This window comes from Lepidochelys kempii, chromosome 24 (assembly GCF_965140265.1).
Source record: "Lepidochelys kempii isolate rLepKem1 chromosome 24, rLepKem1.hap2, whole genome shotgun sequence".
Classification (NCBI taxonomy): domain Eukaryota; kingdom Metazoa; phylum Chordata; order Testudines; family Cheloniidae; genus Lepidochelys; species Lepidochelys kempii.
Genome location: NC_133279.1, coordinates 488,575 through 515,504, shown reverse-complemented (window position 1 = coordinate 515,504; position 26,930 = coordinate 488,575). Strand labels below are relative to the sequence as shown.

At 60.7% G+C, this 26,930-nt stretch overlaps 2 protein-coding genes across 15 annotated transcripts; both read right to left on the bottom strand.

Moving 5' to 3' along the window:
- Positions 1 to 238: 238 nt before the first annotated feature.
- Positions 239 to 12,211, bottom strand: GBA1 (glucosylceramidase beta 1). Of its 12 annotated transcripts, none has more exons than XM_073323318.1 (13): positions 12,131 to 12,211; positions 11,144 to 11,207; positions 9,828 to 10,719; positions 9,300 to 9,491; positions 9,049 to 9,195; positions 8,699 to 8,832; positions 8,034 to 8,206; positions 7,502 to 7,739; positions 5,778 to 6,002; positions 5,518 to 5,681; positions 3,882 to 4,007; positions 3,124 to 3,225; positions 239 to 1,180 (listed from the first exon to the last, which is right to left on the bottom strand). In XM_073323318.1, the coding sequence occupies exons 3-13, from the start codon at positions 9,892 to 9,894 to the stop codon at positions 1,063 to 1,065; spliced, it is 1,686 nt and encodes a 561-aa protein (XP_073179419.1). In that variant the 5' UTR covers positions 9,895 to 10,719; positions 11,144 to 11,207; positions 12,131 to 12,211; the 3' UTR covers positions 239 to 1,062. The 12 variants fall into 12 exon arrangements, with proteins under 12 accessions (XP_073179419.1, XP_073179423.1, XP_073179418.1 ...); XM_073323322.1 differs by having other exon boundaries at positions 9,828 to 9,960; XM_073323317.1 differs by lacking the exon at positions 12,131 to 12,211 and adding an exon at positions 12,030 to 12,124.
- A 2,402-nt stretch (positions 12,212 to 14,613) lies between these two features.
- ENTREP3 (endosomal transmembrane epsin interactor 3) lies at positions 14,614 to 26,346 on the bottom strand. Of its 3 annotated transcripts, XM_073323311.1 has the most exons (13): positions 25,635 to 26,346; positions 24,305 to 24,598; positions 23,290 to 23,346; positions 22,911 to 23,021; positions 22,310 to 22,441; positions 21,870 to 21,977; positions 21,327 to 21,487; positions 20,880 to 20,979; positions 20,205 to 20,289; positions 19,304 to 19,894; positions 18,819 to 18,887; positions 17,977 to 18,239; positions 14,614 to 16,156 (listed from the first exon to the last, which is right to left on the bottom strand). In XM_073323311.1, exons 2-13 carry the CDS (start codon positions 24,521 to 24,523, stop codon positions 15,983 to 15,985), a joined length of 2,070 nt encoding a protein of 689 aa, XP_073179412.1. In that variant the 5' UTR covers positions 24,524 to 24,598; positions 25,635 to 26,346; the 3' UTR covers positions 14,614 to 15,982. The 3 variants fall into 3 exon arrangements, with proteins under 3 accessions (XP_073179412.1, XP_073179411.1, XP_073179413.1); XM_073323310.1 differs by having other exon boundaries at positions 24,305 to 26,346; XM_073323312.1 differs by having other exon boundaries at positions 20,205 to 20,268; positions 24,305 to 26,346.
- Positions 26,347 to 26,930: the final 584 nt, after the last annotated feature.

The window sequence follows — 26,930 nt, the reverse complement described above, 5'->3', positions numbered from 1 at the left end:
TAGAAACCCTCCTGCAGACCTGGCCAGACACATGGTCCAGTCTTACAGCCGGTCTCGGACCACGTCAGAGGATGAGGTAAAATCACCCAGACCATATATTCCAGGAATCCCAGCTGAACGTGGAGGTGAGGTTGAGTGCGTGTAGTGTCTCAAGGGTAAAACCATTACAGGGGACACAATCGTCACCAACCCAGGAAAGGCAAGTGAAGGTTAAACACAAACACAATCCAGAGATGGTTATTAGGGGCTGGAAATGCCCAGTTTACGGCACCCAAACAAAGGTACGGCCTGCCCTGTAGCAACATCATGCAGTAGCCAGACACTGATCCCTCCATCACAATGCTTGCAGTTCCCGCTTAGGTTAAACGGATTTATAGACAATATTAGATTTTCTTCCTTTCTTTCATCCTGTTGCAGAAAGCTGGAGTTAGAGATGTTTCCAAACCTTAAATTCTGCATTCCCAAGCCTTAAGGAACATGTGGGGCTTGCTTTTAAACTTTCTTCACCTCAGCATTTCCTGGGTTTATAATGCCCGGCTTGGCGATAATTGCAACATCCCTGTAATATTTGCAGGTTCCGATACACACTCAGACTGAACGTCATTTCAACACAGACTGCAGCTGACAATTTCCCGGCTTTCTGTTATTATTACAAACTCAACATGGGAACTAAAGGAGAAACCCAAAGCAAACATTACTAGTGATCCTGAGGAGTGTCAACCTTAAACGTTTCATTTATAGGGGCAGCTTCACCACAGCACTTTGGCGGTGCACCCACTCTGGAGCAGTGCAAAGTAGGCAGAGCACGCAGTCCCCAGTCCCTTGCTCACATCCCCTCACACTCCTCTGGGTGCATGCAAGCCCATATCCACACTGAAGCTTCCCCCTGCTCTCCCCCGCACCCTCGGTGAGCAGGGCAGGTGAAACAAGGAGCTTTTCAAAGCCATTTGTTTCTTTAGGACGGAGTCTCTCTGCTGCCAAGCCCCGCCAGCGTCCCTAAGGGCAGGTTGGCTTCGTTACCATGGGTCATTTTGAAAGATGGCATCCTTGCTGAGGGCACTTTCAGCTTCGCTGCCACTGAGCCAACAGGAGACGGCAGCCAGCCGTTGTGTGCAGAACTCTCTGCAGAAGAAGATTAGTTGTCAGTCCCTGCTGAAGAAACTTGCAGTTACGAAGACCACTGCCAAAAAATAAAGATTAATCCTCTTAAAAAAAAGAAAGAAAAAAAGTCTTCAACTGTAGCCAGTGCACCAGGTTTTAGTGAGTCTGAAGTGGGCAGTTTGAAGCATCTCTGTTATCCCATTAATAAGATCATTCAGGACACACAAAACAGTCTGACACCAGGTGCTAAACTTCTTAAAGGAACCATTTTAAATTAATTTTTATTCAAAATAAGTAAACAAATTTCTTGGAAATGTTCCGAAATTTCATTCTGTGCTCAAAAAGTAAGAGCTGGAACGTGGAGGAAAGTATGCTGTGTTCCTCATACATAAACCAGTGGTGGAATACCTGCTTTACATGCAAAACAACTCCGCTTCAGTAACGGGGCCACTGGTCTGCTCGTTCCTCCTAGAGCAGTGAGTCACTGGGTCACGCTCGGAAGCGGGAGGGTTTAGATTTTGTCCAAGCTTTGGTTTTATCCTTTCAAAATGTAACTATGGGTGTTAATCAGTATCCATATAAATGACTAATGCTTTTTTGGAATCCTATCAGCTCTTGGCCTCAGTGAAATCTTGTGGCAGTGAGTTCCACAGGTAAATTATGCACCCTGTTAGAAATAATTTCTTTTTATGTACTTTAAACATTTATTTCCTTACAATTTCATCTGCTGGGCCCTTGCTCTGCTATTCGCAGAAAAGGTAAAGAAGCTCTCTCACCCATTCCCTATTTCCTCTCCCTCAGGCCTGCCAGCCCTGGGGCAGGTGATGCAGGGAAAGGCGCTGTCAGAGCAGCATGCTCCCTGGGCCGCTGCGCCCCTTGCTAGTCAACAATTATTCAATGTATACAGCACCATCCGCAGCATGAACTCTGCCAGGCAAAGTTCCTGGCCCAAGGGCTCCCAGGCGGGGAGAGCCTGTAGGGGGTGGAACAGCATCCGGCATGCCCCACTGGAGCCTGATTCTGTCACAGAGCAACAAGGAACACAGAGCCCAGAACGAGCCTGGGCCCTCATCTGTGACCCCCTGCTTTAGTTATCAGCCACTGTCTGAGGTGAGGGTCCAACCTCAAGGAGCTCCCTGTGATTCCATCTCTTGCAGCCCAACAGGGGAAGGCCAGAGATGCCGACAGACGGCAGCAGAACAGGCAGCCCAGCAAGCCAGGGGGAGACGGGGAGCCAGCCAGGGCACCCGCCCCAAATGCGGACCTCCCTGGGGCAGATTAAGGTGAGCAGCGCTCAGCCCAGGGGTAATGGCTCCTGGTACCAGTGCAATGCCTGCCCATTGGATCTCAGCATGAAGCTACCGTCCTTGCCCAGGGGCTTCGCTTACCACCCTGCAGACTGAGCCTCCAGCAGGGGTTTATAAAGGAGATTATTTCCCAGCATGCTCAGGGGTCTTTCCCCTCCGGAACCAGCTGTTCTGGTCTCCTTGGTTCAAGGCACCCAAGGAAGTGTCACTGGGGTGGGAGCAGCCTGGGGCGCAGTGCATGGGAGGGGAGAGGTGGCGGGATTTTAACTCCCAGTTGATGTAAAGCTCCAGACAGGCACCCATGCCGCTCTGACAGACATGCCCATGTGCTAGGCTCTGCCGGAGACCAGGCTGGGGTGGGGGGTGGGGCCCAAAGAGAGCCAGAGACGGCAGCTGTTTGGCAGAGCAGCAGCGATTGTGTTTACAGCACATGGATCTCCACTCCTATGAGGCAAAGGGAGCCCTGCTCCCTCTGTGCCCGGGTCCAGTAGGGCCCAGCTGGCTCTAGTCATGCTGCAGGCTTGGGGCTCAGCTTGTCAGCTCTGCCCCTGCCCAGGTGCTGTGCTTTGCAAGGGGCAGATCTAGGTGGGTGCTGGCCTCCCTGAGGGCCCCACCCAGCCCTGTCTGTGCTGCCTGGAACGTCCCCACAGAGCAATTCTCCAGAGCAGCACGCAGAGTCCTTCCCCCCACCCCAGGCCCCCCCGAGCCTTCTCACTGCCGTCTCCACAGGTAGGTCTGGATGGAGTCAGCTGGAGCCAGAGCCTCAATGAAGCCAACACCTGGGTCTGAGATCCCGAATGGCACATCCGCGGAGTACCTGAGGAGGGCGAGGGGCAGAGTCAGTCTGACTGCATGACTGCCCAGCAGATCCAGCTGACTGCCTGGCAATGAATCGAGGGGGCTGCACCACACCTCCAGATGAAGAGAGCAGTGCCATGCAGGCTGCAGGAGCAAGGTGAAGGGACCACACTCGCCTCCCCTGCTCGCAGGCCCCTCTCTAGACGAGGATCAGTGAATGTGACCAGCAGAGTTCTCATCCACCATGTGTTCAGTGCCTCTCCCCTGCCCCACAACCAGCTGTTTCCAGGGTTCCCCAGCCCCCTGGATTGTACTGTGAGCTCCTGGGGGCAGGGTGCGTGCCTCCTGCCAGTTTGGGGGCACCTGCTGATGCTCAGGCCAGCGGCGTGGCCCTCCTCTGCCCCCATCAGCGCTGTTCTTACAGTGCTCAGTGAGTAGCCTGGTTATCTCCAAGTCTCTTTCCTCCTCCCTGCCCCAAAGGCCAGCTCTGGGCTCCCAACTAGTTGGGGATTGGTCCCGCTTTGAGCAGGGGGTTGGACTAGATGACCTCCTGAGGTCCCTTCCAACCCTGATATTCTATGATTCTATGAACTCCCATCCCGGCACCGACTCCCTAAGCCCCTGCCCCGCTCCCAGTCTGGACGAGGCTCTCACACTCCAGGCCCAGCCACATACCTGTTCAGGACCACGAGCACGGCGGCGCCATCCGGGCGCAAGAAGGCTGCATACTCCATGTTGCACTTGCAGCTCTTCTTGGAGACAACCAGCCCGACATGCTGGGAGCCCTCAGGGATGAACTTGCTGCACAGATAAGAGGGAGCGGTGAGCACAGGGGGAAGGAAAGTGACGGCCCCCAGAGACAACGCTGGGCCAACAAACAGAGAGGCTGCAGCCTGGGGTGGTAGGGAGCAGAGCCTGGCTCACTGGGCACTGCTGTAATTATTGGACCTAAAATTTACCCCAGTTGTGAGCTCAAGTGCAAAAAGGCTGCACCACTTCACAAGGTGTCAGAGTAACCTAGAACCCTGCAGGCTTGGACGTGAACCAGGAAATAGGTCATGTTGTTTTCAATAATTAAATTGAATCAATGGGTGCACAAAACCCAAAAGACACAAAGTAATAAAGCCCAAAAGCAACGGGCCTACTAGCATCATCCAAAAGCCATGTTAAAATGATGCAGGTTAAAGAACAGGAAATGTGGAGCTGAAAATGAATAAATCAAAATTGATGTGTCAAATGTTAGGCCTAATTGGTGGGCAAAATAATGCGGGAATAAACCAGGCCAAGACATCCATGTTTTCCCCTCGGGAGAGGGGGGGAGGAAGGGGTGTCTTAAAAATAAACTTGAGGGGGGGGGGGGCTCAGCTTACAGTCGCCCAGCAGGCTGCTGAGCTCATCTTCCCTTGAGCCTGAGACCAAAGGAGCAGACCAGACTGAAGGCCTCACTCTTGTTAAAGGCCCTTTGTTTTTCACCTGCGAATCCTCAGCTCTGTGGGGACCCCAATTCCCAGCATCGCAGAGGCACATTCTGTCTCCCTTTCCTGTTGTTACTTTCTGCCCCACTATCCTATGTCTGTCTCTCTCAGCTTTTCGCCAATCCTGAAATCAATGTGCTGCATCAGCACAGCCAGATGAGAGGGGCCCAGCCCTGCCCAAGGAGAAAAGACCCAACCCAGTAATGTCCCTGCCCAGAATGTAGGACAGGGTCCAAGCAAACAGGTGCCACGGTCAACATGGCAGCCAAAGCATCCACTGGAGACGGACCAGCCATCCAGCATTCCAAGACATCAGCAAAAGACTCATTCCCCACCCCCTTCTACCCTCTCCCCCTCCACCTTGTGCAAGCTGTCTGTTAGAATCAGGAGAAGTGAATACCCCTTGCAAAATAGCATTAACCCTTTCCTTTCCCTCAAAGAAAGGTTGTTCTAAAAATAAAAAAAAATAAGATTTTGCCTCCAAAAGGAGAAAACCTTTCAAGGTTTTAATTGAGTTTGTTTCACATAATCTCCCAATTTCAGTTTCCATATAAATGCTTCTTTTAACTTCTTGTTCTTCCTTGTGTTTAATCAACAAACTTTCAACTTTAGAACGAAGAGTTTAGGTGTTGGCCAAGAAATCAAGCAATCCAAGGTCCCCCAGAGAAAACCCAGACCTCTTGGCATCTCACTTTCTGGGCTGGTCAGGAAAAGCGTTTAACACACCTGTGACTCTTTTGACCCTGGGCATTAACTCACCAGCACACGTGTACTGAGCCAGCTGTGGGCACAATCTCTGCAGTCCAAACCAGCTGACTGGGAATGCCCCAGCTCACCTGAAATGCCCAATGTGGTAGAACATGGGCTGCTTGTAGAAGAGATCCTTTTTCCTGTCCACGATGACCGGGCTGTCCACCAAGTTCTGGACCCAGTTGGGCCCCCCCTCCAGGTCCAGGGCCAGGTTCCAGTCGATCCAGCCGGAGACGAAGTTGTTCAGGTTCTGTGAGGGGATGGCAGAGATGCTCAGCTGGAGGCAGGGGACAGGGTGGGTGATGCTCCCGAGGCAGCCTGCGTGGGGGACCCGAGCGGGCCTTACCGTCAGGATGCTGTGGCTATACTGGTTCCCCCGATCCCAGCAGCCCAGGATAACGTCCCTCTCCCAGAAGTGGGACCCAGTGCAAGCCTCTGTGGCCAAGATGAAGTAATCAGGGAAGAGGTCATGGGTCGGTAACACAGTGTCCTCTATGGGAGCAATGAAATCCAGGTACCAATGGACGCCAATGCCATGGACATAGCGAGCAGCGTTTGGGTCACCCAGTACCTAGGAAGGAAGGAGAGAGGAGGAGCAGTCACTTATTGGCCCGGGCCTTCAAGACAGCAGCAGAAAGAAGGACCCAGCGACACACCCCTTTGAGAGCACACCCCAGACGGGCTCTCCCTCACAGCACAGGTCCAGCCACTCTGCTGCCCTGAGTGACACTGCAGGTGCCTAGGGATCAGGCCTTACGCCCGCCAGGACACATTGTTCATGGCTCTGCAGCTGGGAACAAGTCCAGAGGCCAGGGCAGAGCGGGGTGCTGGCAAGACTGTCTCTTGGCACTCTGCTCTGTGCTGGCCCACCCAGACATTGCGAGGGAAGGCCAGGGTTTCCTGGGTGGAAAACAAAATGCAGGACAAGCCACTGCTGCTTCCCAGGAAGCCGAGATCACTCGGGGCCCAAGAGTCCCAAGGGAACAGCCAGGGCAGGAGCCCCTGCTGCTCCCGGGCTAGCCAACTTTACCCTAGCTTCATCCAGGCTGGGCATCAGGCACTTGGTTCGCAGCCAGGTCCCAACCACAGCTGGTCCCTGGGAAACCCAGAGGCTTCATCCTTGAAAGCAGAGAGCAGGCAGATTGGGCCAAGCACCCCCAGCATTGAGAAGACTCTGCAGCCCAAGGGGAGAGCAAATGGGCCCCACGAAGGAAAGGAGCCAAGGAGAGCTGGGAGCTCAGCGCCCTGGGCAGCTGGGTCCTGGCTGCCACAGACCCCAGGCACCATCACACCCACGCAGATCAGCTGAGACCACTGGATGTGTGTTTGGGAGTCCCAAGTTGGGCAGACCGTGGGATCTGGGGGGAGCCCCATGCTGGGCTCGTCATTCTTCATCAAACCCTCCTGTGCAAGCAAACCTCCCCTTGGGCCAGGGGCTGCTCTGCTGCAGCCATGGCTGGTCACCGCCAGCGTCACCTCCTCAGCTCAGCTCCTGCCCACCTAAGGCAGCCACCCGTTGTCTGGAGTCTCCCCCAGGCTGCGAGGCAGGGCACAGCCTCCAGGCACTGCTGTGATAAACAACATGAATGGGAGGGCTGGCAGCTCTCCTGGGAGCAGCAGATTGCCAAGCCAGGTGGCCAGCACAGCCATACTCATGCTTATAGCCAGACCGAAAGGGCTAGGAAATTAGAGGCAGCTAGATGGAACCCTGCTGCCGCAGCAGCTCCCTTGAGGAAGGAGCAGGGCAGCTGTCCCTGGGGGCCAGAGTGTGCTCTCTGCCCCCAGCAGCCTCATAGTCATCCAGGGGTCATGGGAACTGGCTTTGGCAGGGCTGGAGTCTTCCTGGATGTCCTGCCAGGGCCCAGCCCTTAGAAGAGGGAGCACCCTGCTCAGCCTGGCGGGAACCGCTCCTCCCGCCCAGCAGGGCACATGCCAGGCATATGCCCGTTGAGTACGCTCGGACCACAGGCCAATCCCAACACCCGGCATCTCCCCGCAGAGCGGAGCTCATGCACAGCCAGCCCCAGCAGAACAGGCGAAGGAGCAATGGGCCCCGGCATGCAGACTCACCACTTTGGCCCAGTGGGGGAGCAGCACCCTGTTGTCGTCCAGCATGATGAGCCGGACGCCCTTGTGCGAGCTGTTGGCCAGTGCCGGGCCCAGGTCCTGGGCAACGAAGTCCCGCTGGTGCTCGGCGGTGAAGCCCAGGCACTGGAAGGGGTAGTTGTTTATCAGCCCAGCCGTGGGCTCGTTCTGTGCCGTCACCGCCCAGAACGTCAAGTTGTGCTTGGCGTATTCATCCAGGAACCTGGGGGCCGGGGATGAGAAACATTAGCAGCCCCAGCCGTGCCCCCCAGCGCCCGGCCTGGGGTGCAGAGACCAGTCCCCCTGCCCCCCACCCGCATGGACTGTACAGACCTCGCCCACAGTCTGTTGTTTTGCCGGCTCAGAGAGCTCACACCGACTTCTCCAACGCCCCGTCCCTAACACCTGTCCAGCCCCTTCCCTCGCACAGCCCTAGGGCCAGCTGTACTCACCGAGACCCGCCCCATCCTGCCGGCTCCTCTCCACAGGAGAGCCCCTGCCCCGCGCTGCCCTTTACCTGATGAAGTAGTTGGCCCAGGTCTTGTGATACTTGTCCCCCGGCTTCCCCTTCAGGCTTCCCTTCCCTTTCATCTCCCCGCTGGTTTTCATCCAGACCGGGGATGACCAGGGACTGGCGACCAGGGACAGCGGCTTCTTGGACAAGGCCATGGCTCGGTGGAGAATGGGGATCTGAAGGGACAGAGCAGCAGGACCAGCTCACTGTGTGCCACAGGGGTCTCAGGAAGGAACGTGCCTAGACACACCGGTCCCCTGGGGGCTACTCCCTCTCAGGAGGGCAGCAGTGGCAGCTCAAGGGCTGCAGACGCAGAAGGGAGCCTAGAAAGGCTGCAGGACAGGGGAGCTCCCCTTTGCCGTGGTGCCCAGCAACTGCATAGATGGGACTTTCCCCTCACAACGTCACAACTCGTCACGCAGAAGGGGCTGGGAGACGCCTGCAGGGCGGTCAGGGAGGCCAAGGAGCGTCTGATGGAGACCCAGAGCAATGGCTGAGGGGTGAGTGCCATCAGGGGGTGGGGGATCAGCCCCAGCCCCAGCCCATGATGGCCACAGAAAATACCCCAGATGAGGTGGGGCCTGGGAGCTTGGTCGGAGTGTAGAAAACCTGAGCAAATTGGGACTGGCCGCTCCCTGCGGCCCCCTCCCCACTCCAGTGCGGCTCACTTTCAGCTTTGTATCCTCATCCGTCAGGTCAAAGTTGAGGAGCTGGTAGTCGTAGGGGGTGTCGTCGTAGCTGTAGGGGTGGGTGGAGAAGTCACAGCTGGCCATGGGAATGCGGACCAGGTTGTACTCGATCCCTGTGGGACAGGAAGGAGGTGACCCAGGACCCAGTGTCACAGGAGCCAAAACAGCAGGTCCCAGTGACTACACGTGGGGACAGAGGGCCTCAGGCTGCAGGACGTGACGTGTAGCTCCTGAGAGCCATAAGCCCAGAGCCAGGGCCTGCCCCCCACCAGGACAGCCAGCAAGTCAACGCCATACATCACTGCCCCGAATCGGCCCCCAGCGCTCACCTTCCTCCGTGAAGTAGGACGCGAGCAGGTGGCGTTGGGTCTCCTTGGACAGGGACAGGATGTTCATCGCAGCCGAATCTGTGACGGAGCCGCCAAAGCCCTTCACTTTCTGGTACTGCTGCGCGGTGTCCAGCTTCAGCACAAGATCTGCGGGGCAGAGAGCAGCTCGGCTCAGAGCCCTGCAGCTAGGAGCAAGGGCCAGGGCCAGCGGCCAGCCCTGCCCTCGGCATCCCTAGTGCCCAAGCAGATACCTGGGGCCGTGGAGTCGCTCTGGAACCTCCCCTCGCTGCGCTCCAGCCGCTTGCCCGCCTTGCTGCTCTCATACTTGGCGTATGTGCCCACGGCCGGGACGACAATGGGGTCCAGCGTGTCACAATAGGTGGCGTTGCATTCACACACCATCAAGTCATGGCCAAAATACTGGGGGCTGCAGGGACGGCTGCCTAGGAAGAGAGAGACAGACTGGGTGAGTGCAGGGCTCCGGGTATAGTTTGGGGCTTCCCCACCCTCCTGGGAGAGGATTCCCACCCCCCGTCAATCCCATTCCTCTGAGCTCTGGGGATGCCCCTGAGCGAGGTCCCTCCCACACGGTCCCAGGCACCCATCTCAGGAGCAGCAGGGTTCTCAGCACACCCGTTTGGTCTCTCAAACCCCAAGACTCCTGCACCAGCCAATACCCTGCTACTTCCCCCCACGTCGAGGAGAAGTGCAGAGGCTGAGCGGCACCCAGGAGGGACCCTCCCCGCAGGTCACACACACGACACGTCACAAGCGCTTACCTGCCGCCCCGGGCGCTGTCTGGATGAAAAGGAACCAGCCCACAATGCTGGCGCATCCGGCCCACATGGCGCCTTTCCTGCCCGGTGTGACCCCGCAGCCAGTCCCAGCGAGCACAGCACTGGGCACCTGGGCCTGAAAGCAGGATGGAGGCTGTGAGTGTCGGGGCCGCTGGGACACCCACTCCCCACTCACTGCGCCTTCAGTGGCTCCAGCCTCAGGAGCAGCCGGGCAAGCCCAGGACCACAGGGACTCCTGGAACAGCACAAAGAGAGGAGGCCGCCTGCCCAGCTCAGCCCAGCCTGGTGGTGGAGGGTGTCAGGGAGCTGAGCCGCTCTGGTAACTCCTGTCCTGATCTCTCCTCCGTGCCCTTCCGCTCAGCTGAACCCCAGGGCCACAACAAGCTGCAATTCCCTCAACTCACCAAGACATCCACCTCCACAGCCAGCCCCAGCCTCTCTTTTAAAGGGAGCCTTGGCTCCAGTGCCTCCCACACCTGATCTCATCTTCTCAAGTCTTGTCCCACCCCATGCTCTTTCCCAGTCTCTTCCCAACTACTCCCCTAGTCTCCTTCAGCCACCCTGACTTTGTCCCTTCTTACCTAGCAGCCCCTGCTCCTGGGATACCAGCTGCTCCTTCCCCTCACCCTGAACTCCTCCAGCCTCCAAGGCTTACCTGACCCAGCGCTTAAGGGGTTGTAGTGGGCACCTCAGCGATCCGGTCCTATATTTACCAACTTCATTAATGATCAGAGCAAGGGAGCAGAGAGCAGGTACATATCATTCCCGCATAACACTGACCTGTTCTTTGGTGCCAGCCCCAGCCAGAGAGAATCAGGAGGCCCTGAGGCCATCAGACACCTGGGCAGGAGACTATGACAACATGGGACTCACCCTGTGAGGACACAGAGCGAACAGCAATGGGTGGGCGAGACGAGGGGAGGAAGGCGAGAGAGGAGCTGGGTGCTGGCATAAGGACCTCATCCATCTTGCCTAGCCAGTAACACAGGCATCTTTTGCAATGGCTCAGTTCCACCTGACCTCGATTACAATGGCAGTCTTAATGAGGGATTAGCAAATGCCCAGTCATGCCAAGCTACATCTGCTGCCACATGACTTCTCACGGATTAACCTGCATTAACCCTGGTACCCTGGCCAAGTCCCACTTGGGCAATACTATGCCAAACTAGAATTGCCCTGCAATTTCAGGGGATGAAATTATTAGTCACTTTCTGTGACACTTGTTGCGCAGTTTCTCCTGGTACACGACTGCTGCGTTCCACCCTGGAGCTGGGTGCATTTCAATAGTAAGTACTCACTGTGTTGAGAATATGCCAAGTGCTTGGCGATGCCTCCAGCTGAAAAGCACTGTGGGACAACACACTGAAAATAAAACCAACGAAGAATTCTTTGACCCTGCCGGCTGTAGGTTAGTTCAGGCCACATGGAGAAGAAAAGTTACTTAAAATCGGGGCAACTAGGAATGCAACATTCGTCTCTTGCCTGGAAATGACCCCCACCCCTGAGAACGTGCATGGTCATTTATCATGGCCCAAGACTCACTCTGGTTTAGGCTGCTGAGAATTCCCTTTTCCCCAGGAGACGGATTTTGAGAGGACGAGGCCATGGAATTAACTCACCTTTACTGTGATTATCTTTCCTGTGGATTCCACCTCAGGATGAAAATTATGAATTTGAAAGAGCCTAGATCAAAGCTCCGGCCCTAGCCCCGATTGACTGCATGGCCCCTGCTCTTGTCTCCACAGGTCCTTGGGGCAGGGCCGGGGCCAGGTCTCCTTCTAATGCCATAAAGGGCCCGGGGTGCGAAACAGAGACTGGGCTAAAAAACCAGAACCTGGCTGGCCCCAGCCCCTAGTTCAGGGCCCAGACACATGCCCTGGCACAGGGAGGATGAGGGGAGGGGCTCAGAAAAAGCCCCGACACCAGCCCGACCGGCTGCGCCAGGCAGCTCCCCCGGAGCCGGCTGGACGGGCCCCCACCCACGCAGCCCACGGGGGGCGGGCGGCGCTGCAGACCCCGCGGAGAGGCTCCAGGCCCCGACCAGCACAGCGCGGAACCACGGCAAGCGGGGGCGGCAGCTGCCCCCGGGCCGGGCCGGGCCGGGCCGGGCCGGGCGCCCAGCACCGGGCCGGGCGCCCAGCACCGGGCCGGGCAATGGGCGGCCCCGCCTGGCAGGGGGCTCACCGGGGCGCGGCGCAGCGGATCCCGGGCCAGAAGCCGCCGCCCCAGGCCCGCGGGGAACCCAGGCGTCCGGGGCCCGCCCACAGGCTCCTGCGGCCACTCACCGGGCGGCGGCGGCTCCGCGGACGGGCGTGGACCGAGAGTCACGTGACGGCGCGGTCACCTGACCCGGCCCCCGCGCCTGCGCCCGGAGCCGCTGGGCCCCCCGAGCCTAGCGGGGATCGCCCGGGGCGGGGCGGGGCGGAGCCGGGCCGGGCCGGGCCGAGCCGGGATCTCCTGGGGCGGAGCCGGACTGGGCCGAGCCGGAACCGCCTGGCCACGGAAGGAGCCTGGGGCCGAGCCGGGCTGAGCTGAGCCGGGCCGAGCCGGAATTGCCTGGCCGCGAAGGGAGCCTGGGGCCGAGCCGGGCCGAGCCGGAACCGCCTGGCCACGGAGGGAGCCTGGGGCCGAGCCGGGCCGGGCCGAGCCGGGCCGAGCCGGCGTTGCCTGGCCGCAGAGGGAGCCTGGGGCCGGGCTGAGCCGAGCCAGAATCACCTAGCCGCAGAGTGGGCTGAGCCGGGCCGGGCCGAGCCGAGCCGGAACCGCCTGGCCGCGAAGGGAGCCTGGGGCCGAGCCGAGCCGGGCCGAGCCGGGCCGAGCCGGCGTTGCCTGGCCGCAGAGGGAGCCTGGGGCCGGGCTGAGCCGAGCCAGAATCACCTAGCCGCAGAGTGGGCTGAGCCGGGCCGGGCCGAGCCGGAACCGCCTGGCCGCGAAGGGAGCCTGGGGCCGAGCCGGGCCGAGCCGGCGTTGCCTGGCCGCAGAGGGAGCCTGGGGCCGGGCTGAGCCGAGCCAGAATCACCTAGCCGCAGAGTGGGCTGAGCTGAGCCAAGCCGGGCCAAGCCAGAATCGCCTGGCCACGGAGGGAGCCTGAGGCTGGACCAGACAGCCTGGCCTGGGGGCTCCGCCAGCCCATCACACCCGAGTTCCAGGGGCGTGGGGGCTCGTTGCACCCTGCTGCTGTCCAGCCCGCAGCAGGGCAGGCATGCAGGGAAGGCAGAGCGTGTCCCCGGGGCACAGAAGACATGGAGCCTGGGCTGCGGAGCTGAGCCACAGTGCTGGCTGCGGAAGTGCAGTGCCCCAGGAGCAATTGGGGAGGCCAGCAGCCCGTGCCCCCCCGCCCCCACTTGGTGCTGGCACCCAGTCCCCCCAGCGGGTTAGTGCTAACAAGCTGGCCTAGGCACTGGTGGGAGAGGTTGGTACAATGGGGGAGCTGGCAGGGCCCTGCCTGCGAAACGCCTCTTCACCTACACCCAGGACCCTCAGTTCCGGGAGCGGCTCCTCCCTACAGCTGAGAGATCCCCTTAGAAAGGCAGCGAGAGGTGCCTCGGTTGCCCTCGGCCAAACAACCCCAGGCTGCCATCAGAGACAGCACAGGTTCCCCGCCCTAGCCCCAGTCTGCACCTGTCCCGGTGTGCACCCTGGAGAGCTACGTAAAGGTTCCTTATAACTCCACCAGCTGCCCTCTAACCTTCAGCTGAAGCAAATCAGCCCCTGCGCCCCCAGGACCAGATACCATCTCAAGTTGGCATGGCCCTCACTATCCAACTCTCCCATCCTCATGTCCAACTCCCCTGACATGGATATTCTCTCTGGCGCATGCACTCAGCCCACTTCCTGCACCTGCAGTTCCTCTCAGATGCCTCTTCCCCACAGCTTGGCCCAGCAACCTACACTGCCCCTCCTCAGCTGCGAAGTTTCCCCAGGGAGCATAGAAGCTGCTGGTGGTAGCCCAGGCCCGGGGGCCTCTCAGGTGCACAGGGAGGGAAGCACCCTCTCTGCTGGCTCGTGATAGCAGCTCCTGCCCACTCGCAGCTGGGGAAGCAGAGCCTAGGAACAAGGCTCCTAAGAGGCAGCTCAAGCCTCCACCCAAATGCTAGAGTGGGGCTGGAGCTGGGAGGGACTGGCCTCCCCCTATGCACGTGTGCACCAAACAGACCGACCTACAGAGCGCAGGCTCATAGAATGCAGGACAGGCTAGGACCTTCAGAAGTCACCTAGTCCAGTCCCCTGCCCCGAGGCGGGAGTGTATTATCTAACCCAGCCCTGACAGGTTTGTCTAACCTGTTCTTCAAAACCTCCAGTGACCACAATTCCACAACCTCCCTAGGTCATTTGTTCCAGTGTTTGACTCAACGCACACACCTCCAGCCGCACAGCCCTCTCACCCTGTGTTCGGACATATGCCTCCAGCCGCACGGTCCTCAGACCCTGTGTCCAGACGCACGGCCCTCTCACCCTGTGACCAGACGTGTGCCTCTATCCGCACGGCCCTCACCCCCTGTGAACATGCGCACGCCTCCATGCACAGATGCGCCCCCCCAGACACCTGCAATGAACAGATACGCCCCACACAGGCAATGCCTGAAGGGGGCCATTGTCACTGACCCAAAGAGAGGCTTGTCTTCTTTCCCATGACAGGTTAGCAAGAGCCCCAGGGCTCCTTTCCCCACTCTCCTGGACTGAGCCAGAGCTCTTCCCAGCTGTAGCATGGAGGCAGCTGGTGCAGGTCCACTGCAGGCCGGCAGGACATGAGGCAGCCCAAGCTGGCTCCTGGGGGTGTATAACTTTATTTGGTTTCTTGTACAAGTGTCAGTGCAGCTTAAAGAGCCTGCAGTGGAGACTCCCTGCAGGAGTTCCCAACATGCTTCCCGAGGTAAAAAGAGTGCACCCCCCACCGTCCCAGAGAGGGGAGAGCTGCGTCGCACATGCAGCATACAAGCAAAGGCATCAGCTGGCAGGGAGGAGGAGGGAGAGGCTGCCAGAGCCCAGGGATGGGAAGAGCCTGGCTAGGGCTTGGGGAGGTGGGGGGTGGGCACTTAGTGCACAGAGGGGTTTAGTTCTGCCCCTAAACCTTGTGGAGCAGATTGACCCCAGCTTCCTGAAGCCCTTCTCCAGGGCCTAGGCCTTCACTGGTCATGGCCGCACTCTCAAGCCAGAGTTCCACCATAAGATCCAGGCCCACAGCCCAGGCCAGCCCAGGATGGGGAAGGGCTGGGGAGATGGGATGAGCTGGAGAAGGGGACAAAAGGGAAGGTCAGTCTCTATGGGAAGGGGCTGCAGCCTCTGCTTGGGGGCTGTGGACCTGCCTGAAGAGAAGGGCAGTTGTGGGGAAGCCCAGCATAGCCTGGCCTACCGTGCCCCTCCTTCCCCCACTCTAGAAAGGGTTGCACAGCATCTGAGGAGAGCAGGGCTGAGCTGGGCTCAAGCCTACAATCTCCCTGACACAGACAGCCCTGTGAGGCAACCTGGCCAGCCAGCGAGCATTCCCTGAATGCAGGGGTCAAGCGAGACCCAGGCCTGTCATGGGAGGACATCACCGTGCACATTGAGCCCAGCTTCCTCGCCCTGGGAACCATGTTAGCGTCTGGACCAGCAGACTGCAGTGAAGGCAGCGGGACCAGGCTCCGCCCCTTCTCTTGGGTTATTAATACAAGGAGGGCCTGTGTGGATGCACACTGAAATAGCCCTGTCCGATATACAGCAAGGGCTTGGCCCCAGGAACACCCCGTGTCACCCCCACAGGCGACGCTCCAAAGCTTGCTGGCTCCTCGGAGTGAGCACGGGGGCACGCACTGCCTGTCGGCACAAAGCAGGCTGTGTCCACGCTCACCAGTTTCCACTGCAGTGTGCAGACTGCAGCACTTCCTCCTTCCCAGAGTCCTGAGCAGAGACCCACCGAACCAGGCCACAGTGCTCTGCCCTTGGCGGTCTGTGTGGGTCCTCAGCTTGTGCTTTCTCCCACTGTCACCTAGCAGCGAGGAATGTCTGCTGGGAATGAGCCAGCCCGTGGCCCTTCCCCAGCACCCAAGGGAAAGTTCTTGCTGTGGACCCCAGGCAGAGAGAGCCTGATGCTGGTGGAGACTCCCAGCTGGGCTGGGGTATGAGAGGCAAGGCGGAGGGCAAGGTGGCGGCTTCCCTCAGAGGATGCTCTCCTTGTAGACCCCATTGAGGCTGCGCGGACGGCTGCACTCCAGCTGGCGGGCAGACAGGAGGCGACGCAGCGAGGAGGTGGAGCTCAGGTCCCCGCAGCTCTGCAAGTGAATCCCCTCAGGCAGCGCGTGCTCTGCTGCCTGCCACAGACTCCGAGGCACCTGGCAAGCCACAGCAACAAGGGCAGAGGTGAGGACAGCAGGGCACTGCGTGCTGCGTGTGCAACACCTGCCCCTCGCCTTCTCCAGGCTGGAACTGGAGCAGGACTGCCCCAGAGCTGCAGCCCGGACACTGCGCTTCATGCACCAGGGAGAGGCCAGTGTTTGGAGAGCCCATGGCCTGGCTTCTCTCCTGCTACTGCACCTCTGGCTAGTAGCTGTAATGGGCAAAGGGCTCGGGGGGATGGGGGAAGGTGTCTGGAGTGCTCCGTGTGAGGGTAGGAACCTTGCCACAAGGGCACATCCAGGAGAAGTCCTGCCAGGCAGAACAGCCCTCAGCAAGTGCCAAGATGCAGACTGGAGGGGTGGGGACACCCCATAGAGGAGCCCTGAGAGCCCAGGGAGCAGGCACCTTCCCCCCCAGTCACCCCTGAGCAGATGGAGGCCACAGCCAGGGACTGAGGGCAAGGAGGCAGCTGGCCCTGGCGGGTGACAGCACAAGCAGCCTGTGACTCGGTGAGGCAGCAAGCAGAGGTGTTGTTTGCTGTCCCGGCCAGGAAGGCAGAGTAGCCTCAGAACTCCCCAGAGCAGTTCCCAGTGCACAAAGTGAGGAACAGCTTCAGGAAGCCAGGGAGGGAACAGAGCTCTCCAGGACCAGTGAACAGTCTCCTGGGCTCAGGCCCATCAGGTCTCGCATGGCAGCTTTAAGCTGCCAAAAGGGGCAAGCTGTGACTTAGCATCATCCAAGGGACAGAGCCGCCCTGGACTAGGAGGGGAAGGTCAGTGCACTAAAGTCTCAGCTCAGATGCCAGGATCGTGACCTAAAGACTTCATCAGAGAAGGGAGCCTAATTGCAGGTTGGGGAGATGGCTGCTGGAGGAGGAACGTCAGCACGGATGGCCTGGAAAGGAGACTGCAGGGGAAGAGGGCTGGTCACATGCAGCAAAGGCATGTACTGGGCCAACAAGCTGCAATTACAGACCAGCCAAATCCTAGAGTTCCTGGGGACCGTTACCCAACGCAGGCTGGGTCCTTCCAGAGCCTCCCACACGGAGCAATGCAGGCAGCACTCACCGACCTTCACTAACCTGGGAGCAGGGAAGGGTCATGGGCCCTTTTTTACAAGTGGCTAAACTGAGGTGAGTCAGTGGCAGAGCCAGGAGCACTGTAGGACTCAGGAGTCCCCTGCTCCCAGCCTGGCCCGGGACCATAGTGACACAGAGCTCCAGAATGCAGAGCCACATCCCGGCCCTACACATCTCACTGATGGGGGGGCCCATCCCAGGCAAGAACCAACAGAGAGAAAAAGGCAAGCCCCCAGCTCCTCCAGCCCAGTGGAACAAGGGGCAAACGCTCCCAAAGCCCAGGGCATGCAGGGAGCCCCCGAGAGACCCTGCTCAGAGAAAAGGGAGGGGCAGCTGAGAGCGCCAAGGCAGTGGGCAGGTGTTTGCTGTGGCTATGGCAGCCCAAGGGCCAGTGTGGCCTGGGGGAGAACGTACGGAGGATCACGTCTCTCTCATGAGCTCACTGCTGGGCACCCAGCCAGGCAACCATAGAGAGAGGCTGGGAAGGGTTAATAGGCTGACTCTGCAGCAAGTGGCTCCAGGATGCCATCGCCCAGCAAGAAGGAAACTGGGAGCTCCCAGTCAGGCAATCTCCCCAGGGTAGGACAGGTGCAGGGGAGGCCGAGCTAGACAGGACTGGGCCTGGAAATGCCTGTAGGGGACAATCCAGGCCCAGGCCCAGAGAGATGGGCAGCATGGGGCCTGCCAGCGCTTCTCAGCTGCCCTGCACGCAGAGCGTGGCCAACATAGAGCCCCTACCTGTTTGTGGCCCTGGGAGCTGTGCCCAGCCATCTCCACGCCAGACACCAGGCTGCGCTTGGATCTCTGCAGGAACCTGGCCACCAGCCCCCGGGTACCACGACAAACCTTCAGGTCCCCCAGGGAGCGCGTCGCTGCCTTCGACAGCCGCTGTGTCACCTTCTTGGGCACTGGGACCTTGTTCTTCCTGGCAGAGGCGGCCCGGAGGAGCGGGGGTGAGTCGCAGTGCGAGAGCCGGAGTAGGCAGGCTTCAGAGCACAGTCCTGTAAGGAGACTGGCTCGTGAGAACCGCGACCTCAGGGGAACGCAGTGGGGATGGGAGAAAGCACAGGCCGCATGGGGCCCCAGAGGCTGTGGCCAAGAGGCCTAGGGCTGCTATGCACTCTGGGGGGGGGGGGGGTGAAGGGCCTCCCTATCGAGCCAGCCTCTCCCAGCAGGGGATGCTCTAGGGCAGGGATCAGCAACCTTTGGCACATGGCCTGTCAGGGAAAGCCATAGGCTGGCCGGGCCGCTTTGTTTACTTGCGGCATCCGCAAGTTCGGCTGATTGCAGCTCCCACTGGCCACGGTGCCCCATCCCAGGCCAATGGGGCCTGCGGAAAGCGGTGCAGACCAAGGAACGTGCTGGCCAAACCTGCGGACACTGTACTGTAGGTAAACAAGCCAGCCCGGCCCACCAGCGGCTTTCCCTGATGGGCGGCATGCCAAAGACTGCCGATCCCACTACAGCACGCTGCCAGGCACTCCCAAGTAAAGGGGTCACTCATCAGCCCCCCAGTGATTTCCAGCCCATCCCCCAGGTCGCGTGTCAGACACTCATCCTGAACCTGACTCTGCCCTGACCTGTGTCTGCAGAAGAGTTGGATGCATCATCCTCCAGCGCTTTGGTATAAAGCAGATCCCGGAAGTCGGCTGGAAGGAGAAAGAAGGCAAGGGGTAGATACTCAGGCTCTGCCCTCCTCCTGCCCCAGATCCCATCACATGACCATGCATCAACCCATCAGTTGCACGCACCCGTTCCCTCAAGGAAGCAGTGTGCATGGGCATGCCATCGCGCACACCCCAGCCCCTGCAGGGGCCATGCGTGCGCACCCACTGCCAGGCCTGCACAAGTCCCCTGACAGGAGCTGCATATCCATCGTGCATCAATTCCACTCAGTGCCTGCAAACTGCACCCACCCAACCGATCAGTGACCACTGACCAGCAACCCCTGGAACACCCCTGGAGGAGCGTGAATGGTCCACCCCCCACCCCCAAGTGCATTAGTGAGAACAGACTGACATGGGCACCAACGCCAGCCCGGCTCCCCCTGGCCATTCCGACCTACCAGGATCACTGGCAACAGCAATGCCGGGGTCGCTGTGCGACCGCATGAGCGGCCGTCGGCTCAGGCCCCGGGCGGGGGCCAGCCGGCAGGATGTCTCACTGTTGCGTCGCTGATGGTGGCGGTGACCGTGCTCCGGATACAGGGAGCTGGTGTAGCTGATGCCCTGGTGCTCTGGCAGCGAGCTCTTGCCCTTGAGTCGCACCTCAGGGAAGCAAGGCCCAGCGCAGCGAGCCAGCCCTTCCAGACGATTGCAGCTGTGGGTCACGGCCCCGCCTGTCTCCAAGAGCCTCTCGTAACTGGGGCCAGGGGTGGAGCAGGAGTAAGAGCGCTCCCCCCGCACCCGGGGCCGGGGTATATCCTCGAAGGGGCCCTGCAGGCCCAGCGTGGGGCTGCGGGGGTGGTGGCCGCACTGCATGCAGTCCACGCTCAGGCAGTAGTCCGCGCGGCTGCGCTGGATGGAGCGGAAGAGGACGTAGTCCACCGAGCGCATGGAGCCCTGCAGCTCCAGCAGGCAGGAGTCCTCTGAGGGACTGCTGTCTCCGGGGACGTCGATGATCTCGGACATGACCAGGGAGCCGCTGTCCATGGACACTGCAAGGCACGCAGGCAAGGCGGGATGCACAGGGCTCTCTGGGAGGGATCGGAGCACATTCCCAGGGTACCTGTCTTGGGAGCACCTATCCCAGCCCTGCTGGGGGACCAGCTCACAGGCACGGGACTCCCAGCTCCACCCCTACTGGGCACATGCCACTGTCCTCCCACCCAGCCCACAGGCACCCATATGGTGCTCATCAGGACTTTGCCCAGCCCCCATCTCCAGCCCAGTCATGGGCAGAGTTGGACACAGGCTGCTCCCTCCTCCCTGGGCCCTGCCCCCAGCTGCTGCCAAGGGCCCTGTTACCTTCCCCGCTGAGCACCATGGAGGGGACGTGGTCACAGGTGCAGCCATGTGACGGATCCGTGAGCTGCGAATCGAACAGTGTGGCCTGCAGGGTGGGCACATCACAGAACCATACGCAGGGCGTGCGGGCAGGGAGAGGCTGCATGCTAAGCTCTCCCCCCAGCCGGGGCTCCTGCCCGCCAAGCCCACAACACCCCTTGCTGGCACTGACATAGCCGGGAGCTCCCGCACAGCTGGGGCTCCTGCCCTGAGCCCCTACAGCACCTCCTGCTGGGAGAGGCTGGGGCTGGAGTCGCTCTGGTAGATTTAGCACAGTGTATGCAGTGTGCTGTAGCTGGGTTGGCCCCTCGATGTTACAGAGACAGGGCAGGTGGGGTAAACCGCTACCTCCCCCCGTCCCTCTACCACCACAGTGCCGTCAGTGATAGGCTGAGGAGACAGCAGCAAGGATGTGCTGCTCACCCCCTGGGCCCGCCTGGAGTCCATTACAGCTCCTCCATCCCCTCACCCAGCCCAGCTTCTCCCTCACCCGTCACTCTGTGGTTTTACCGGGGGTACCCTGAGCCTCTGGTGAAAGGACTGGGCCAGGCACCGCCTGCTCCTTGCCAGGCCCACCTCTCTGAACAACCGCCCAGCTCCGGGCCTGGCCAAGCCGAGAGCCCCTGGGCTCCTTACCTGGCTGCCTGCCCGGAGTCCCATGACAGTCTCGTAGGATGGGGGGAAGTCGGTGGGGTAGAGAGGCACAGGGCTGTCCATGGAACCGTTATAGGTGATGCTGTGGGTCCACACAGGAAAGGGGCATCAGCCACAATGGGGCGCCAAACCTCCCATAGAAGCAGCCTAGTGGGGTCCAGGCTGAAACCTGCCCAGAGCAACCCCTGGGTCCCCCACAAGCCCTGCCCTGGCCTCCCCCTCCCTACCTCTGCCCCCAACCCCAGCTGGGTGTCCCCCAGTCCCACCTCAGGCTCTCCCCTCACTCCCTCCCCGCCCTGTTTTCTTGCTGATCCTGTGTGTCCCTGAGGTCCCCGCACGCACAACTCAGCAATGGGCTTCCCCCCTGCCCCAGAGCCCACCCCACTGCTTTCCCCCCCGGCACTGCACTCTCCTCCAGTGTGTTTGTACCTCTGGGCGTCTGTCTCAGAGCTGCAGGTGTACTCCGGTGGATAGTACGGGGGCGGCGGCACCGGGGGCACAAACTCCTCGAAGTCCATCATGTTCTGCAGGAAGGGGTCTGGGGGCGACGTACACTCCAGGGTCACCGAACTGGAGCGCTGCGGGGCCAGCTGCAGGGAGAGGGGAGTGAGAGGGGAGCCTGTCAGCACCCCGGGCCAGGTGCCTAGGTGGGGGATGGGACACATCCCTTTCCCCTGCTGTTGGCCCTACTCACCCAGAGAGGTACCAGGGAACAGCTCCAGTGCCCAACAGTCCCCGTCCCTGCATATTGCACCACTGCAAATGCCAAGGAGCTCCTGCTTGTGTCCCTGAGGAACAGGCAAAGCATGGGGACCATGGGCAGGGGACCCCCTGGGTGCAAGGAGATTTGAGGGCAGGATCCAGTCCCCTCCAGGTTCTCTCCAGCATCCCCAGGGCCTGACCCTCCGACCCCAGGTTCCTGTGGAGCGGGAATCCTCTGGGAGAGGAGCCGCAGGCCGGGCCAGGACTCACCGCATGGATAATGTCCAGGGAGAAGATCTGGATGCAGCACGTGACAGCGGAGAGTGTGCAGACAATGGTGGAGAAGATGGTCAGGCCACAAACACTGAATAGAAGATCCTGGGATGCAGGGGAGATGGGAATGAGCCCCAGAGATGCTGCTCAGAGCGTGCACAGGCTCTGTGCAGAAAGCATAGAGAGCACCCGCCAGACACCGAGCCCCCCATCCCAGTGCAAAGAGCATAGGGAGCCCCCCCAGACACCAAGCTACCCCATTATGCAGAGAGCATAGAAAGGACCGCACCCCAGACACAGCCAGCCCCCCAGACACCAGCACCCCCCACCCCAGTGGAGAGAGCCCCGGTCAGGCTCCAAGGCCCCCCGTCTCTCCCACAGAGAACCCCTGCAGAGAGCAAGCCTCCCCACCTGCCCAGTGCAGCTGGCCCAGTTACCTTCAGAGCCATGCGGACGCTCCAGCAGTCAGGGTTGGGGAACATGGTCAGTATCTCGCCCTGCCTGCTGCAGGCGGGGCCCATGGACGGGTACTCGGAGCGGGCCTGGCAGCAGACACAGGAGTCTTTCTCCTGAAGGGAGGAGAGACCCAGAGTGAGTAGGGTTGCCAATTTTGGTTGGATGTATTCCTGAAGGTTTTGTCACATGGCATAATCTTTAATTAAGATTAATCTTCAATTCCTGGAGGCTCCAGGACAATCCTAAGAGTAAGGGATAGCCAAGCCCCCTGGGCCCAGACACAAGGAATCCTGCAACTGCACCATCTGCCCTGCCAGTAGGTCCCAGGGAGACCCAGCCAGTAGGTCCCTTCCACAAGAACCAGCCCCAAGAACTGTCCCAGCCTAGCCTCCGTTCGAGCAGCTGGGATACTAGCCCCTCCCTCCCATGGGCCCACTGCCCTGCCCCAGGCACAGAGGCTAAGCCCACTCCGCTTATCCACAGGCATTGACGTGCAACCTCCCCAGGCGTGCCCACTTCTCAGAGGGGCTGTCACCCAGCCCCAGGAGGCAGAGTCCCTCGAAGGGCTGGGCCGGGCCTTACCCTTGTGCAGGCCTCCAAGGACTTCACCAGCTGAGCGTTCTGGCAGGAGAGGATGGAGCCGGCGAGGCTCAGCATGACACCCAGCACGGAAAGCAGCGTGAAGAAGGTGATCTGCAGCCAGGACAGACAGAGGCCATGAGCTGGGCAGGCATGTCGGGGAAGTGAGAGGCAACAGGCCAGCATGCATATTAGAAGCCAGCACACGTGATACACACATGCGTGCACAAGAGATTGCCTTTTCACTCTGCCCTTCCCGTCCTGGTGCAGGGCGGGGGAGAAGCAGGTGCCTGTGGTGGCCCATGACAGAAGCTGGGTGAGGGGCTGGGCCCTAGCCTGGGTCAGTGAGGACACCCACAGCCCACACACAGGAGACACCTACCACCAGGGTGAAGGGACGTTTCCAGGAGACGATGCCGATGAGCCCGGACAGCGCCAACTAGGTGGGACAGAAGAACAGGAATTACAGTGGGAAGGAGAGAGGAGGGGCAGGAGGCCTGAGACCCCCACAGGCCACGAACCCTCCTCCGAGCCCTGCAGCCCACAAAGCTGGTCCCAGAGGGATTGGGGCCAAGGCCTAGCCTCGGGAGTGGGGCCCATCCCGGGCGGCGGCAGCAAGGCCAACAGGCAGGAACCAGAGGCCAAGGGAGCTGAGACAGCTTGAGGAAAGTGCTGATTCAGGGCACTCTGGAGAGCCCAGGGCCTGCAGGCAGCTCTGAGCCAGCCAGCAAGACCGTAGTCAGGCATCCCCCAGCAGGGGTCTGTGCTGATGGAGCAGGCAGGAGAGGTGGGTCCAAGGTGAGCTGGGGAGAGGGGGGGTGTCAAGTGTCTGAAACACAGGGCAGGGATCCAGGAGCTGCTGAGGGCCTCTCCCAGCTCCCGTAGGCCTGCAGCCCCATTGGTAAACCAGGGACCATCCTGAATCCCTGGAGCTGTAAGGGGGCATTAAGGTCTGTTGCACACCCTCTCCCCGGGCGAGGGAGGGCTAGGGCTGATGGCCTGGGAGATGGGGGAGTAGGAGCTGGCCTGGAGGAAGTTCAACAGGAAGCCAGTTCAGGGGGATTTGCCCCTAGGCCAAATTCCCAGCCCTGTCACTAACCAGTCTTGGTGCCTTGGACCAAGAAGGGCGGGAGGGGCATGGGGGGGAATGCATTGCTGAGAGTTATTCTGGAAATTCTCCTAGCCAACAAAAGCCAGAAGGGAGGAGTTCCCCCCGACCCTTTCCCCCAGCCACACAGCAGCTGGCTCCCACCCAAGTCCCCAACCAGCTCCCGGAAAGGCCAGCAGCACACACAATTGGCCACCCAAGGCCTGGTCCAGCACCTTGGAGCTGCCTAGGGACTCCCCACTTTCCCTGGGGACAGCAGCTCCTTGTCTGTGAGAACCAGGAGACTCACCAAGAAGCCGGCCCAGGAGGGGCAGGAGTGCCGGACCTTGGTGGAGGGCGTGATGGTAGCTGCCACAAGGCTGAAGGTGATGACGAGGATACCCAGGATGACCTGAATGAAGCCCAGCACCAGCAGGATCTGCAGCCAGGTCCTCTGCACTCGGAGATGGGTGAGGCTGCGGGAGGAGCGGCCAGTCAGGGAATGGCTGGAGTCACTGGGAGATGGCATGACTCGTTTCCAGGTCAGGAAAAGACGTAGTCCTGGCCCAGGTGGTGCAGGGGAAGCCTGGTGCAGTTAACGGAACTGATGCCAAAGGAAGCAACAGTCAGGACGCGGGGCTGGCTGGCCTGCCCAGAACAGCAGCCAGGACCAGACCAAGTGATGCTTGCTTTTCTGGCTATCTGTGCAGTTTTTGTTCTGCTCTCTCTGTCCCTACTGCTTTGAGCTGGCCATGTGCTGCCCCATCCACCCTGGAGCTGGGAGGGGGATTCTAGGTCAGGCAGGATTGGGGACCCTGCTCTCTGAGTTTGGGGTTCGCTGTACCAGCCCCAAGTGCTTTGCAAGGCCAGTCTAGAGCCACCTCTTCTCAGTCACAGAACAAGCTGCCCTGGGATCCCTCGGTCTCAGCATCCTGCCCTGGGGGGAACACCCAGCTCAATACGCCTCACCAGACACGGAACAGCTTCCCAGGAGCTGAGTGTCCCACTGCCTTCCGCCATCCCTGAAAGCAACTCCAAGGACTGCACGGAGCTAAGGCTAGAGGCACCCAGGGTCAGATCTGCAGGTGAATGTTTTGCTCCATAAAGACACAGAGACATGATAGGAACGGCCCTCTCCAGGCCAGGCCTCTGAAACCGGAGCAGCCAGGCTCGATGGGAAAGAAGTCTCATCCACCTTCCCAATTGGGTTTAGGAGCATACTCAAATCCAACTCTCCCCAGGGAGTTTGACGTGAGGGTCACAGACCGGCTGGGGAGCACTGGGTGAGGAAAGAGCCGTTCACCCCTCTCCCAGTGCGGGGTTCTCAGGCAGCATTCACGTGCTCCCAGCTTCCGCTACCTAGAACAGACTAAGAACTAAGTTGCTGCAGTTTCCACGGTAAACATCTGATGAAGTGAGCTGTAGCTCACGAAAGCTCATGCTCAAATAAATTGGTTAGTCTCTAAGGTGCCACAAGTCCTCCTTTTCTTTTTGCGAATACAGACTAACACGGCTGTTCCTCTGAAACCAGACTAAGAACAGACCAGCGTTCCCCAGCTGCGAGCTCCGGCTCCACACTCACCAGACAGCCTTGCCCTGCTACCATCCCCACTCCCTCAGACCTAGAGACTGGGGCTCACTTGACTTGAAGGCTGGGATGGGGTTTCAATCCCGCAAACGCCCTTAGGCTGACACCTCTGCAGCAGCCGAACAAAAGAGGTGGGGGGAAGGGGGAAGCCCAACAAGCAGGAATCCTGCCAGGCAGATCTGAGCGTGGAGTCAATTAAACGTTATCCATAAAAGCCTGGGGTGCAGCCGAGTGAGGGGTTCGAGACTCCCGGTCACCGCCGGCCACACGGCGCCCCTAGTCCCGGGCGGCTCGCAGGGCGGGACAGGCCGCTTGCCCCGCGGCGATTCCCGCAGCGACCCGTCTCCGGCAGGCGGGATGCTCAGGCGCCAGGCAGACAAAACTCCGGGGGTCCCGGAGACGAACGAACGGAGAGAATCCACCCGAAGCCCGAGCGGGAGGCAGCCCCGGGCGGGCTCAGCTTGGCCGGACCGCGCCAGGCTCTCGGGCGCGGGGCTGGCAGCGGGCGCGGGCTGGGGGGACGGGGACGGCTCTGCCCCGCAGCCTGGGCCCAGGGCGCTGCCCAGGCCGGCCCCGAGCGGCCCCCGAGGCTGCGGCGAGGCGGGGCCCGGGTCCCGGCGAGGCTGCGGGGCGCGGCGGGAGCTGGAGCCCGCTTCTGGCCTCGCCCCGAGCTGCGGCGGGCGCCGGGCGGGGGCGGAGTCGGGGTGTCTCCGCCGCAGGGCAGCTCCGCCGCGCGCCGCCCCGGGACGCTCAGCCCGGGGCGGGGCGGGGCCAGGGGACACGCCCCCCGCGCTGCACCTTGGGAGTTGTAGTCTCGGGGAGGGCGGGGCCGGGCGCGCCAGGGGCGCCCAGCTGGGAGCCACGTGACCCGGCTGGGGCCCCGCTCGAGCTAGCGAGCGCCCGCGGGACCGCTGCAGCTGCCTCGCCGGGGGGGACCCTGCCCCAGCTGTGCCAGCACCTACCCCCTGGCTGGGAGTGGGGCCTGCCCCAGCTGTGCCAGCACCTACCCCCTGGCTGGGAGTGGGGCCTGCCCCAGCTGTGCCAGCACCTACCCCCTGGCTGGGAGTGGGGCCTGCCCCAGCTGTGCCAGCACCTACCCCCTGGCTGGGAGTGGGGCCTGCCCCAGCTGTGCCCCCCCCGCAGCTGGAGCGGCCCCTGGGCTCTCGGGGGGGGGGGTGGAGAGGAGGAGGAGGAGGCAGATGCTAGGGCTGGCCAGTGCATTTCAGGCTGATGGGGGCTGGGTCGCCAGGGAAAGGAAGGAGCTGTGAGACCATCTGCTACTTCTGCCATTAAACCCTCCCCCCACTTGCAGCCCTAACGCCAGCAGCTCCCCTGGGGCTCCCGGCCT

Coding starts and splice junctions, on each gene's coding strand:
- ENTREP3 (XM_073323310.1), bottom strand. CDS start 24,523: ATGCCATCTCCCAGTGACTCCAGCCATTCCCTGACTGGCCGCTCCTCC. Junction 23,022..23,289: donor AACGTCCCTTCACCCTGGTG/GTAGGTGTCTCC, acceptor TCCTGGCTGCAG/ATCACCTTCTTCACGCTGCT. Junction 22,442..22,910: donor CCTTGGAGGCCTGCACAAGG/GTAAGGCCCGGC, acceptor TCCTCCCTTCAG/GAGAAAGACTCCTGTGTCTG.
- GBA1 (XM_073323318.1), bottom strand. CDS start 9,894: ATGTGGGCCGGATGCGCCAGCATTGTGGGCTGGTTCCTTTTCATCCAG. Junction 9,492..9,827: donor GACAGCGCCCGGGGCGGCAG/GTAAGCGCTTGT, acceptor CTCTCTTCCTAG/GCAGCCGTCCCTGCAGCCCC. Junction 6,003..7,501: donor TCCCCCACTGGGCCAAAGTG/GTGAGTCTGCAT, acceptor CTTCCTTCCTAG/GTACTGGGTGACCCAAACGC.